At 40.5% G+C, this 14,836-nt stretch overlaps 1 protein-coding gene across 1 annotated transcript in view; it reads left to right on the top strand.

Moving 5' to 3' along the window:
- The window catches only part of cacna1ba (calcium channel, voltage-dependent, N type, alpha 1B subunit, a), a 213,345-nt gene that overhangs the window by 62,845 nt on the left and 135,664 nt on the right, over nucleotides 1-14,836 (top strand). Inside the window, 3 exon segments of the mRNA XM_041787071.1 lie at nucleotides 737-828; nucleotides 4,963-5,115; nucleotides 5,572-5,759. Coding sequence (XP_041643005.1) covers nucleotides 737-828; nucleotides 4,963-5,115; nucleotides 5,572-5,759 — 433 coding nt within the window.

Raw genomic sequence — 14,836 nt, 5'->3', positions numbered from 1 at the left:
AATGAGCCACAGCAACCATTTAGGTCCATAAAGAGACGTTCCTGGAACATTAAGTTCTGGGTACTTTTTGTCAAAAAGAACCTTTAGACTAAATCTGAAATAGCTTCCAAAACTAGCTTTGTTACTCCCTGAACCAACTGATATAAAACTAGCTGCTGCTTACTTTAGCTCCCAAGATGAATGCAGGTATTTTGATTTGCAAAATACTTTAAAACAACAGTCAAACAAGCAAAAAGAAAGTAGGTTTTTATAAATGTTTTTAGAGATTTCTGATGTTTTTTTAATCTTACAGTAAATCACATGGGCTGCATGGCAGCATAGGGTTTAGAGCTGTTGCCACACAGCAAGAAGGTCCAGGTTTGCTTCCTGTTCAGGGCCTTTTTGTGCATGCGTGGGTTCTCTCCAGGTATTCTGGCTCCCACCACCAAAGACATGCTCATTTGGTTAGCTAATCACTCTAAATTGTCGATAGGTATGAGTGTGTCTGGTTGTCTGTCTCTATATGTCAGCCCTATGATTGACTGGCAGCTAGTCCAGGGTGTACCCCGCCTCTTGCCCAATGACAGCTGGGATGAGAACCAAAATTTGCGTGATGTTGAGCAGATTGATAGAAATCCATCAAGTGTTGTCCTGCTGGTTTAATGATCATGAACTGTTTGAATAAAAATGTGCCTTGCAGATATTTTAAGACCCAAACCTTTAACCCTGACCCTTCTCTTGTTGTTGATGTTTGCAGAATCCTGGCCACTGTGGGGGCAGATTTTGATCTACGAACACTGCGGGCGGTGAGAGTACTCCGACCACTCAAACTGGTCTCTGGCATACCAAGTAAGTCCACACCTCATTTTTATCGCACTCATTTTCTCTATACTAGCGCTAATAATGATGTCACAGCTTTATCAAAGAGATAAAACAAAGTGAGAGGGTTCAGTCTGCCTAAAGACAAAGCATAAAGATGACACTGAAAACTGGCTCATAAACACATCATATTTGGAGGCATTTCCTTAGAAAAGTCTGTATTTGTTAAGAAAATAAAGGTTAATGATCATACAGTAAGAATCACACTAATGACTGTATTTTATTGACTAATTTACTCAAGCTTCTACAATTTCAGTAATGCCACAGCCTTTCCTTAACTAAGGGTCAAAACAGTAAAATGCTTGAAAATGACTAAATTCATTTTCCTGATTTAGCTTTGGTGCAGAGGTCGCGTTAACCGAATATGCTTCGTCATTGACTGATTTTTTTTGAAGGATGACGGAGAATTTTGAAGGCTGTCTGTCATTTTGACGGACTACAATGATGAGGATGAGCCTGCATTTCAACGCACACACAGAGACAGATGCATAGATCTTTTCCATTTTGCACACATGAACTATCAAGGAGGTTATTTAATCTTTCAAAAGTGTATTAAAAGCCGAGTGGTTAAAGGCGATACCCAAATACGCGGGCGACCCAGGTTTTAATCCAGCCTGTGGCCCTTTACTGCATGTCTCTTCCCACTCCCTTCCCTATTTCAGAGTCTATCCATTGTCCTTCCTCTATCTAATAAAGGCATGAAAAGGCCCAAAAATAAACCTTTAAAAAAAATATGTATCTTGTAGCCAGTGGGCTCTCTCACTGACCTCGACACTGTAGATTAGTGTTGGTACCTGTGCTGACAGCGCACTGAGAGGCTGCTGCAGGTGTCTTAGTGCGTCACAAAGGGATACAGGTCAGCATGTAGAGTGAACGGCATTTGCACAATGAGTCCGTCTCATGTTGTTTTAATTCCGTCTGCACACTGACGCCGAAATTGTTGTTTTTTTGTCGTTCCGTTTTTTTCAGAACAGGTTTGATTTTATGCAAAATTTCGTATCAAACCAAGTCATTTAAATGGGTGATTGATGATTCAAAACAGTTCCCGCTGCTTCCACCTCACTTGCTCACCACCGCCCTCCCCTCCCCTCTCTCTCTCTTGCACCGAAACCTCACTTTAAACACTAAAGTTTGCTCATTTAATATGTTGATAGCAACCATGTAAATATAACAGAGAGATGGGTGAATGATGACTGTGATCAGCGCCTGTTGCTTTATTCTCTCTTGCTCACTCACCCGCCCAACCACTCCCCACCTCTCCCCCTCTCTTGTACTGAAACCTCACTTTAAACACCATAGTTTGCCCATGTATTGTGTGGATATCAACCATGGAGATCCAACAGATAAATGCATACATTTGTAGCCTACCCACGTCTTAACAGAGGCAGAATTAAAAGGTTGATCTCCATCTCTCCAACTTGTCTCAGTGCTATGACGCATGAGCATGTGCTTTATGAAGCTCTTTGTAGGGATAGATGGATCCAGCAGGATTTTAAAGAAGTGACAGTGACACAGGCTCACAGAACGAAACAGTTTGCCTCATTCTACGAATTTTCATGGTAAAGGCAAATATAAACGCACCTGACTCAGTGTGCAACATCCGAGTACGTGATTTTTCGAATTACGACTCCTGTAAAGCAGACAAAAATGAGCACAGCTCCACAGTGCAGCCTTATGGCCTTCAAACTACAACATCTTGTCATTAGAAATATCCTTAAAACTGTACATGAGATCTTAAATGGGGCAGTTCATAGTTGCTTGCTTGAAGACAGAGATTGTTGTTCCACTGTCACTGTGTAAAAATGAGGAGGAGTAAACACTGTGCTGCTGTATTCATCTTTCTTTCAACACCATTAAAAATGCATAACCTCAAAGATTGTTCTTTAAATATAAGTTGGGAAAAGCTGCTTCATTAATTAAACACTACTAATAAGTCATATAAAATTATATTATATTACAGTTATTAAAGAGTAATTATAAGGACAGATTGTAAAAATGGTATGACGGAATTTTTACGACCCTTTCCATCAAAATGACGGACAAGAAAAAAGTCCAGCGTAACCTCTGCTCCGGTGCTCTGTTTGCTCCACATGCTGTGTGAGGAGCTGCCTCTCTCACTCCCTCTCCCCTCCCCAGCGTGCAAGAGAGAGAGCGAGTGGTACTCGACTCTGAGTGACACTTGAAATTGTCCAAAAATATAAAGAGGAGTTCATAAACACTGGCTTCACCAAAGCACTTGGAAATGCAGAGGTGTGTGTGTGGAGATGCTCAGTAATGAAAGCTTCAAAAAATAAACAAATGGAACAGGCATCTTTAAAGGAAGCATCTGTCAACCATAAGACTAATGATTTTATGGTTTATTAAAAAAAACACACACACACACAAAACACTATAAACACTGTGAGAGCTTACTGCCTCTTCAGGGGTTACAAAACATTAAACGTCTAGACTTTTAACACTATGTTATGTGCTTTTCAAATAGTTTTTACATGACACATTACACTAAAACCTTTCTAACAGTTTTCCAAACCAGGAAAAAACATCTTAGTTGTACGTATGTTTCTTTTTATGTTGCTGCCATTAAAGAGCCAGCATGTCAGACACTTAAGGTTTATCCTTGCTGTGAAAAGGCTGGATGTTTCATGAACGACCGTCACTGAAAACTGCTCTCCATGAGGTGTATTTACTAGAGTTTTAATGTTTTGTATTTGTCCAAAACTGCCATGGTTCAGGGGTTACACTTCATTGCATGTTGTTCCACAGCAAATATGTCCAAACCATTTAAAAAAAAACATAGGAAAAGAAAACAAATATTAAAGTATTTACTCAACAGTCTTGGCATCAGTAATGCTGGTAAGTGTTTTCAAACTGCTCTTAAACCACCAGAAAAGTTTGCTGCTGGTGCAAGAGAAGCAGAGCAGTGAGACCCGTCACCCTTTTCTACCGCTCCTCATCTCCACGCTGTTTTATAAAATGCATCTGGCAGACTACAAATGGACCAGTATAAGTAGAGAACAGTGACGACAAGTGTGTTTTTAAGCTCTCTGCTCAGACTTGCAATGTCCCTTCCTATGTTACCGTGAGCTAGTCAGTATTTTGTACCACTGCACCAGCTTTTTAATTAAAATGGTGTTACAGCACACTTCATAAATTGTAAATGTGATACATTGCTCTAAAAAGCATGTACTTTAGTTTGCGTGTGATGTATTAGTTTGAATTTTTCAAATTGGGGGTATATTGGGGCCGTTTTTCTGTTTTACTTTTCATTTTGCATATTTTTTGTTTTCGCTTTTTTGTCTCATGTTGAATACATCCCAGACTGAACCAATTATCACTGATAGTTCTAAACAACAATAGAAGCAATAAAGCATTGATCAATTCAAATGTATATTTCAAACATGTTAAAAAGTATTAGCTGCACTAACATTAGTAAAAGAAAGATTCTAAGTAAGGGACATCTAGAATTATGAATTTGTGACTTTTTTTTTTTTTTGATGATCCTACTGAGCTGTGACCTCGCAACCAAGGCACAAACTAAACTGTGACTTCTGCAAACTGTTACACCCCTAGTATTTACTGATAAGAAAACTAATCATTTGGTTTCATGGATTTCATGGATTTGACATGATAAGGGGGAAAACTACTAAAGTGTCCTGGCTCTGTGCTGTGAGCTGCTTGAAAAGCAATTTGAGGTCAATCACAGTTTGAACCAGGATCTGTTTCAACAGTTTTTGCCCCTAACATATCAAAATTTACCAATGAAACCTGATAAGCAAACATGCATCATGAGTTGATCATCACTGATTCAAAGGAGAGGGTAATAGTGGAGGTGGATAGAGCTAAGCAGCATCTCTACTCTACTCATCTTTTGTTGTTGTTTTCTTTGAGATCCTCCTGGCCCCCAGCCAGATTAAAAGCTTTCTAAAGAATAAAAAAGATGTGCTCCCCTCATAAACTGATTATACTGACAAACATTGTTTTTTTAATGGTCACCAAACTATTAATTTGATTAATGAGCCTAGTGACTTTAAAGGAAGTGATATAACAGCTCTTCTGTTAAAGCAGAATTTAATCTCTTGTGTTTTCCCTCTCTGCCCTCATCAGGTCTCCAGGTGGTGTTAAAGTCCATCATGAAGGCCATGGTTCCTCTGCTACAGATTGGCCTGCTGCTCTTCTTCGCCATCCTCATGTTTGCCATCATCGGCCTCGACTTCTACATGGGAAAGTTCCACCGCACCTGCTTCAGGATTGACACAGGTGAGACAGAGCATGACAAGGCATGAAACAATTCTAAAACCTTAATCAATCTTATTTCATGGCTCAAGACAAAAAAAGCAGCATTACCTACGAGAAGAGCTTTGCTGATTTCACAGTGTACAGATTTACCTTTGGCCATTTTTTTCTTTGACGATTTTCAGATGTATCACACTACAAATAATGTTTTAGATGGTAACAGTGTTAAGAATTAAGTCTGTTAGGAAAAAAAACGCACATTTAGACTTTGACTTTACACTTGCAGATGGTCTGAACCACTAAAATTAAGGTCAAATGAACTTAAAAGCCACCATTCTTTGTATCAAGCAGCTGTGCAAATGTATGATAGATAAAATGGCATATTTCTTTCTGAATCTTTGCACGAGAGAAACTTTTACATAATACATCCCCAGCCTTCTCTAAAAATACCCTGACAAGTTTGTATACTTGTGGCTGTAGGTGAGCAGGCAGCAGATTTCCCTTGTGGTCTGGAGCCCCCGGCAAGGACCTGCGCTAACGGCACCGCCTGTAAGGAGTACTGGATCGGACCGAGCTTTGGCATTACCAACTTTGACAACATCCTGTTCGCTGTTCTCACTGTTTTCCAGTGCATCACCATGGAGGGATGGGTGGACATCCTCTACAATGTGAGTCCAATTACACCAACCAGATCCAGGCCCTTGTGTCTAAGTGTGGTCCCTATTAGAGGTACCAGCTGGATGAGTTCATTAATAATGTGGTTGCTGAATACTGCATAACGGCAGTTTCAGACTTGGTAGTGTGGAGGCTGCACAATGGTTGTGTCATGGCTTGATTTTTATTTTGTAGCGCTTTCACGGACATGCACTAAAGAGAGAGAAGATCACAGAAAACTGCCACAAACTTTCTCCTGGTTGCCCTTCTGATTGTTCTCCATGGTGAATTTAAGAACATCTGGTGTCTGCTGTTCTCGGTGGTGGTAAAGGAGCATCAGATTTTGCTGTAAAAGCCATAATAAGCTCAGTAGCTTCTGCAGCATGAACACAACCCTGTAAACAGCCATTGTTGTTTTGTTTCCGCACGCTCATGCGATGTAAGTGGACTGTGCTGTGTATGATGTAATGGTTTAAAGAAAGATGCAGTTGGCTGTCCACATGGAGACAAAACAGTAAGCGGTTTCAAAAACTAGATGGACGGGGCCTACGAAAAATTGCTGCTGCTGGAAACAGACACAAACTCCGAAGAAATTTATTATGTCCATGCATTCATAACACAGCCCCATCTTTATGAGTGGTCAAGGTAATTTAGGTCCTAAATACTCTGGAATACTACACTGCCTGGCCAAAAAAAACAAGTCACCACCAAAAGAAGGTCACACACTCTAATATTTCGTTGGACCGCCTTTAGCTTTGATTACAGCACGCATTCGCTGTGGCATTGTTTCGATAAGCTTGTGCAATGTCACAAGATTTATTTCCATCCAGTGTTGCATTAATTTTTCACCAAGATCTTGTATTGATGATGGGAGAGTCTGACCACTGCACAAAGCCTTCTCCCGCACATCCCAAAGATTCTCAATGGGGTTAAGGTCTGGACTCTGTGGTGGCTAATCCACGTGTGCAAATGATGTCTCATGCTCCCTGAACCAGTCTTTCACAATTTGAGCCCGATGAATCCTGCCATTGTCATCTTGGAATATGCCCATACCAAAATCCCTTGATGGAATAACCTGGTATATTCAGGTAGTCAGCTGACCTCATTCTTTGGGCACATAATGTTGTTGAACCTAGACCTGACCAACTGCAGCAACCCCAGATCATAGCACTGCCCCCACAGGCTTGTACAGTAGACACTAGGCATGATGGGTACATCACTTCACCTGCCTCTCTTCTTACCCTGATGCGCCCATCACTCTGGATCAGGGTAAATCTGGACTCATCAGACCACTTGACCCCCCATTCCTCCAGAGTCCAATCTTTATGCTCCCTAGCAAACTGAAGCCTTTTTTTCCAGTTAGCCTTACTGATTAGTGGTTTTCTTAAGGCTACACAGCTGTTCAGTCCCAATCCATTGAGTTCCCTTCGCATTGTGTGTGTGGAAATGCTCTTACTTTCACTATGAAACATACCCCTGAGTTCTACTGTTGTTTTTCTTCCATTTGATTTGGCCAAACATTTAAGTGATCGCCAATCACGATCATTCAGGATTGTTTTCCGACCACATTTCTTCCTGGAAGACGATGGTTCCCACTATCCTTCCAGTTTTAAATAATGCGTTGGACAGTTCTTAACCCAATTTTAGTAGTTTCTGCAGTCTCCTTAGATGTTTTCTCTGCTTGATGCATGCCAATGATTTGACCCTTCTTAAACAGACTAACATCTTTTCCACGACCACAGGATGTGTCTTTCGACATGTTTGTTTAAGAAATGAGAAGTTACTCATTGCATCAGCTGGGCTTAAATAACTTGTTGCCAGCTGAAAGATAATCGCCCATGCAGTAATTATCCAATAGGAGGCTCATACCTATTTGTTTAGTTAAATGCAGGTGGCGACTGTTTTTTTATGGCCAGGCAGTGTATATTAACACACAATCTTCGTATACATATTACAGAAATCTGCTTATGAAGCATTTAAAAATATATTTTTAAACATTGTCCTGGACTCAAATCTAGCTCCTTTTCTGAATGCTATTCCCACAAGGGCTTTGGGAGGTTCAGGAGGACTCCCAAATGGCCATCCCATCCTGACCAAAATGGCCAGTGATCATAAAGCTTCTATTTTTCCATTTCCTCCTTCAGCAGTTGCTGTATAGATGGACCTCGGCTGGTTGTTGTGCAAGCCAGTTTTGCCTGGTGCAGCTCAAATCTGGCTTCCTGCTTCTCTTTTTCTGTTCTTAGCTTCATCCTTTACCATCCATATCCGTCTCTAAGCCTTTGTATCAAACAGGGCTGAGATGGGCTAGCTGGCTTCTTTTTAGCTGAAGGCTCGTGTATAAACTAATTATGTGAAGCTGTATGCTGCTACCAAAGTTACATGGTGCTGAGAGCAGGTGACCAGGGCGTTTTGTGAAAATGGGGTTGGTGTCATTCCTCCTGCTGAAAGTAATCATACTATTTGACTTTCAAACTACTATTTTAAGGTGGAAAATTTACTCATTCTTATCAAAACAGTCTGTGACAGCATGTAGCTTGCATGATTGCAACTGCTGAGGTGGCCTGTGCTTGGTTTCTCAGACACAGTGCTGCTCTTCCTGAATGCTCCCTCCCCTCCCTCCCTTCCTCTCGGGGATGATTAGAGGAGAGCATAAGAGCCTGCGGAGGATGACTCACACAGCCACAGCTCCCATTAGAACCACAACACAGCAATCTGACTGCTAGCATGAAACAAATCACAGCGCTCTGCCATTTGCATAAACTCTGGCTTGTATTGTACCAGAGAAACAATTATGTAATAGGTTAAATAATTAAACAGCTGTAGTGGGAGAAGGATGCGCGTGAGTTTCTGCTCATCATGCTGAAACAGAGACACAGAGAGAGAGAGAGAGAGAGAGAGAGAGAGAGAGAATGGAGGTAGAGAACGATCAATATTAGTTTGGTTGCTGAGTGCAAGAAAAGGCGTGGCTGATGGAGGATGCTGCTTTGATGCTTCTGTTATGTCAAATCATTGTTCCCCACTGAAACAGAAACACAAGTACTGATGCAGATACACTGATGCAGAACTAATGAGCTCTTTTCATCACAGACTCTCTTAAGATTAACTTTCTTGTATTTACATTGTTTATGTGAAACTGTGTTAGCATTTTTATTGTCACTGATGGAGAGGCTCTACTCAGGATTCATTTGTTTACACACAGATTCATCACTTTGGCTTCACTGTTGTTTGTTTGAATTTATTTCTAAAAGCCATAATGATCCTCTCAAGCAGCTTCTTCATATTTTTGTTGTGTCAAATGGAACTTCCTGGATTTTACATAGAGTTGTGAATTTCCAGTATCTCAAGATTTGATTTAGGAAAGCTTTTCAGTTCAGACTGATTCCTTTTGTGATTATTTCAGCATTCACACCAGTTTTCTGTGAACAAATGAGCTGTGAATTATTATTTAATAGTAAAAGGCTTGATCAAATGAGATCACAATAATGGAATTTTGTAGTCTATTTGTAGTGTTGTTATCAGCTGATTACAACAGTGTAGAAACAAAAGAATGCCCCAGGAGCAGCTGGAAAATGGAGCTGGGAATGTCAGGATTTGTTTTGGTGCTGCATGATTGGTACTCTTGTGATTATTCTAGAAACTTTTGCAATTACAACTTAATCCATAAATGGTATCACAAATCTACTTGCTTGGGTATAAAGGGAAATGCAGAATACATATATATATATATATATATATAGATCTATATATATCTATATAGATCTATATAGATATATATATATACATTTCTCAACTCAACACATACAAATACTCTGTGATTAAGATGAAGTCGACAATTAATCTCTTTTCTTTTGTAGTGTCCTTTCTGTGATGATTTAAGATTACGTTTGATTAATGAAAAGTCTGTAAAAAAATCCTGAAAGACTGTGGGAAAATGATGATGACAGGATGGAATGGTTGTTTACTTTTCATATTTATAAGCTGGCATCTTTTGATGATGATGATCTCCATGATCCCAGCGCGGTAACTCTTTATATGCATATAGCCTACAAAATAACCTAAGGTCATTGTTTTTTATTCATTTATAACAGTAATTAATAACAGGATCACTTGATCCAGCCCGCGCTGTGTCATTTACGAGCACAAGGCAGGCATCATGCAGCGCTTTTTTTTTTTACAGAGGTGAGAGGGAAAGAAGTTCACTCGTCGAACCTAATGACCAGTAGACATTGTCTTTTATCACCTCTGCTTTCTGTCTGTAAGAGAAGCTAACGTTAATGCGAACACTTTAAGGAGATTACAAAAGGAGATGTTACCACGCAGCCTATTTGTCGACAGGTGAATTAAACTAACCATGGGAGACGGGAGTTGATGCAGTGAGGGAGGGCAGAGCAGAGACACTCAGCAGCGTGACTTCAATACAAAAAGCCTGCAACTTTGTGACGAGTTGAAGATGCGTTGTGTCTGAGCGTTAGTGCTGTAAAAATATCAGAAAATATCCCACTCTGCAGCGCTTTGTGTGCTTCTCTACCTGTAATTCCCAGTGCTGCATTTCTCCTCTGTCCCCAGCAGCACTTCTCTATATCAGTCAGCTGCACACTACTGCTTCTGCCCCCTGGTCAGCGTGTTTGGGGGGGGGCTCGTCGACCAGGGGGATATTGGCCGGGAAAGAGCTTTTCAACCAAATGATCGACAATCCAATGGAAGCTGTCAGCCCTGGTTCTAACATTGTTCAAACACTTGTTGGCTGATGTCCTGCACAGTCTGACTCCAGCTGGATTGTATGTTTGGTGTGAAATCGGGCTTTTGACTTGTTCATGAAGAAGTCTACTTTACTTTTGTGTAACACACTTAGCATACATAAATTTACAGAACTTGCAAATGCCAACCAAGGGTCACTGGATGTCAGTGAGTCATTTTGTACATGCACTCCTGCATATATCTTGTAACAGTGTTTAACATTGTATTTAAAAGACTGCGATTTTTGAAGCTGTCTCTTGGCTTTAATTCATGGTTTCAAACCTTGCTGTTTTAGCAGTGCAGTAACTAACCAGTTTAAAAGTCATCATCATCAAATATGTCTCTGACTGGATACTTAGTCCTTCTGTTTTCTTCACAACAGACATTGCTGTCATTCTATTTTTATAAGAACTATTCTGGAATTTGAAACTCTGGTGTCATGATGATTTTTCTTTAAGGCTGAAATAACTAATAGGTTCATGAAGTTGCATCAGTGGATGCATATCTCCATGTTTGTCTTATCAATTATGTTGAACTATGTAGTGACAGTTCTAGTTTGTTCCATCCTATGTTGTTTATAACTCCCTGTGATCTGGATTGAACACTTAACAAGAAAGGCAAAACAGAATAAAACAAAATGTAAAGACAGAAATTAAGAACATCACCTGATTTGAAATCATAAAATGAATACAGCGAAAAAGCGAAATAGAAGTGGTTCATCCTGGATCAGTGTGTCATGTTTATGATTTATAAAACAGTGAGTGTAGGGCGTATTTATGCTGGATCTCTTTCCTTTCATCGTGTAACTACCTAAAAAGAACTCCGACTTCCCACACCATGAAGATTGAAGATGAATTACAAAGAGCATTACATTCCCATGTGTGCCTGATCAAAGTGCATCCATCTGAAGTCATTGTTTTTGTCACTCACATGCTGAGATTGTAATTTTAGCTACATTACAGAAATGATCTCAACAATGGGTGACTTTTTGTAAAAAAAAAACAACAAAAAAACCAAACTGTTCTTTTTCCAGAAACAGCTTGGTTTTTCTCCAGTAAAAGCCATCAGACTCTGTAGAGAAAAAATGTCATTTTTAACCTTTCAACACTGTACCCACAGGGAGGTTCTTATTCATTTTTTCCCGAAAAGTTTTCTTGTTTTGTTGCATTAGATGCATGAAACACCCCAAACATAAAGGTAACACATGTACAACTGACTCAGTAAAACACATCTAAGGACAAGGCAAGTTTAACTGCGTAGCGTATTTCAGCAGCAGGGTAATTCAGTTGGCAGTAGACTATTCCCTTCTGCATTTCCATGAGGAGCTCAAGTTTAAAGGGCAGAGGGGTTATTGGTAATTATATGTTTTTTTGTTTTTTTGTAGCAAATTTGAAAAATGAAAATCCAAAATCAAGGAATAAGATGACTCACACTTACTATTTGGAAATAGAAAGCAAAATTTGAGCTCAATTTAGAATTCAGAATTTTAAAAATACTTCATAAGTGACTGTTTTTTCTTTGCCTTGTTTTTCATTTACTAGGCAATAAAAAAATGAAAAAAGGTTGGTTTTCATGAGTTTGATTCTCAGCTCAAATATAAAGTAACTTAAAAATAAAAAAAGTTTTTACATTACTGCTTTTAAAATACATTTTTCCCCTTTTTTCTTTCTTGAAAATAAAGGTACTCCTGAAAAGAAAGTGCAATAGCGATACTAAACCTAAAGGCCTCTCTGTGGTCATTTTTGTAAACCTTTCAAATTACATTGTGTACAAAATCAGTGCAACCGTTTGTGCTGTTATGTAATTTGCACAGCCCTACATCAGAATTTCAACTGCAATTAAATTAGATAAGATTTTATTAATCATGCAGCACTTCTTGGCTTCATTGTATCATTTTTAAGTTCTGATCAGAAAGGGAAAACCACAAAACAAATCAGAGAGGCTGTGATGTTCACTTTTTTTCCTTTTAGTGTTATGTACAAGGGAATTAAACTCCTCTCAGTGCACGGATTCTTCTAATCAGGATCCATGATCTCCTGCTCCAATACAGGTCTGGAACTTCAGGTCCTCACTGTAGCCTTTAGGGAATTCAAAGTGGGTTGCTTACAGTCTAGGTTTGCTTCTGGAAGGTGTTTGAATCGATAGAAAAGGGTACCCTAGGAGGATCCTGGAGCTCCGTGGCATTCCACATTCGCCATCCAGCTGATGTCTGCCCTATATTCTGGTACAGAGAGTGCCTTGAAGGGAAGTCGCTTCACCTCTGACTTCTTCCCAGTTGATTCTGAGGTGAGGCAGGGGCGTCTTAGCTCCTATGCCCTTCACTGATTTGGGCTTTGCTGATGAAGCTGTGATCCTTGTGAAGACTGTAGATGTCCTTGTGGGGGCTCTGAACTTGCTGAGTTAGGATGCTGAAACATTGGGAATGCTCATCTTCTGGGCCAAAACAGAGATCCAGGCATTTTGGGATGGCTTGGATGCTGCCATTGAATCTTTGTCTGTGGACTATAAGAGCGTGGAAGTTGTGGAGCAGTTCATCTATCAAACTAATCCATCGATCTACTAACTGCCAGGCCGAGATCAACCACAGACTTGGACTCGTGCATGGGGTGGTGGGTTTGCTGTGCAAGACAGTGGGATGTCCCCGGTATCTGAACATGGAGATGAAAGTGAGTCTTTTAGTCCTTGGTCCTCCCGGTCATACTATACTCTTGTGAAGCCTGGATATTGACTGATGGTCAGAGGCACTGTGCTGGTTGAGACAACACAAGCAAGCTGCATCTGCATTTATATATTTACATAAATATATGTATATATATTATATATTTATGTGGGCTGGACCAGACGTCGAGGCCTTTGTGGAGGGGTAGCTGGGAGGATACCTGGAGAGGTGGGGCATGGGCTTGAAACAGTCCTGGATGATGGCCATCAGGAGGCTAGAGCAGTACAGGACCAGGGATGGCACAGCAAAGTACCGAACTGACTGTTGATTTTTCCTGGTACAGTTTGGCTTTTCAGTGAAACGAGTAACTTTAGGTAAATTTATTGTTGTGAAAAAGAAAGAAATGGTGACGTAAACGTCTCCTGCTTGTTGTCCATAGTTCCCTTTTTCTCTTTGAGCTGATGTTTCTTTCTCATTATGTTGATTCTGGTTCTCTTTCTAATCCTTTCCATTAACATCTTCCCCTTCCAACATCCTCTCTAAGATTTAGGACCTTTGCTCCGTCAGTATTGTCTGCTGTCGTCATTCTCATGATGAATAATCCCCATTAGACGGAGGTGTTAATCCAGAATTAGTCCATATAGGGCGGGAGGGTTGGGGGTTAAGACTACTCCTTCATCCATCATTTGACAGCTCCTCTTCCCATTTGCTGGATGGCTGACAGACGGGTAATACGCTCTGACCGCAGGCACAGGTTGCTGCTCTGGTTGAATATGATTGGTGGATACAGGGATTGATTTGTCGAGGGAGGATTGACGGCTGTCTCATTTCCTGCCGCTGTGGGACCCGGCTGTGTCCTCTTCATCAGAGCGGCCATCCATCATGGCCGGACGGGTTCCTCGTCTGTCTCTGCCAGCGCTGTGACTCTGTGATGGGGATGGAGGGCAAAACTGAGGCTGTCAGTTCCTCATTAGGAGACCCCGAGACCCCTCAACCATAAACTGTGGTTTCTGACAGCTGTGTTGTTTGCTACAGCTCTGTGTGTGGAAAACATTCACTAAACCAGAGACGTTTTAGAGATGAACATACAGTACAGCAAGAATTCAGAGGGACAAAACAAGTGATGAAAGATCAGTAGATTTGAGGGGAAAATGTGTGAACATATTTATTTTATAGTTCAACCCTTGACCTGATTAGATACCATTTACACTTAGCATTACCATCTCCTCGGTTATAGTCAGGATTGTGGTGGTACATCAGAAGGCTTCTATTACTACAAATAACATGAATGAATGAGAGTTTCAGCACCCTTTCTTTATCTAAAAAGCTGGCTGGAGCCTGGCTACAGTGTACTATACCTGGCTACTTTATTAGATACACCTGATCAATTGCTTGTTAACATAAATAGCTAATCAGCCAATCACATGGCAGAAACTCAGTGCATTTAGGTATGTAGACGTGGTCAAGACGTCTTGCTGAAGTTCAAACCGACCATCAGAATGGGAGGGAGAGCTACTGGGATTTTCATGCACAACCATCTCTAGGGTTTACAGTGAAATCATCCAGTGAAATGAAATCATCCAGTGAGCAGCAGTTGTTGTTTTTTTGGACAAAAATTCCTTGTTGATGTCAGAGGTCAGAGGAGAATGGGAAGACTAGTTCAAGATGACAGAAAGGCAACAGTAACTCAACCAT

This window comes from Cheilinus undulatus, linkage group 5 (genome assembly GCF_018320785.1).
Source record: "Cheilinus undulatus linkage group 5, ASM1832078v1, whole genome shotgun sequence".
Classification (NCBI taxonomy): domain Eukaryota; kingdom Metazoa; phylum Chordata; class Actinopteri; order Labriformes; family Labridae; genus Cheilinus; species Cheilinus undulatus.
This window is presented reverse-complemented; position numbering and strand designations above follow the sequence as displayed.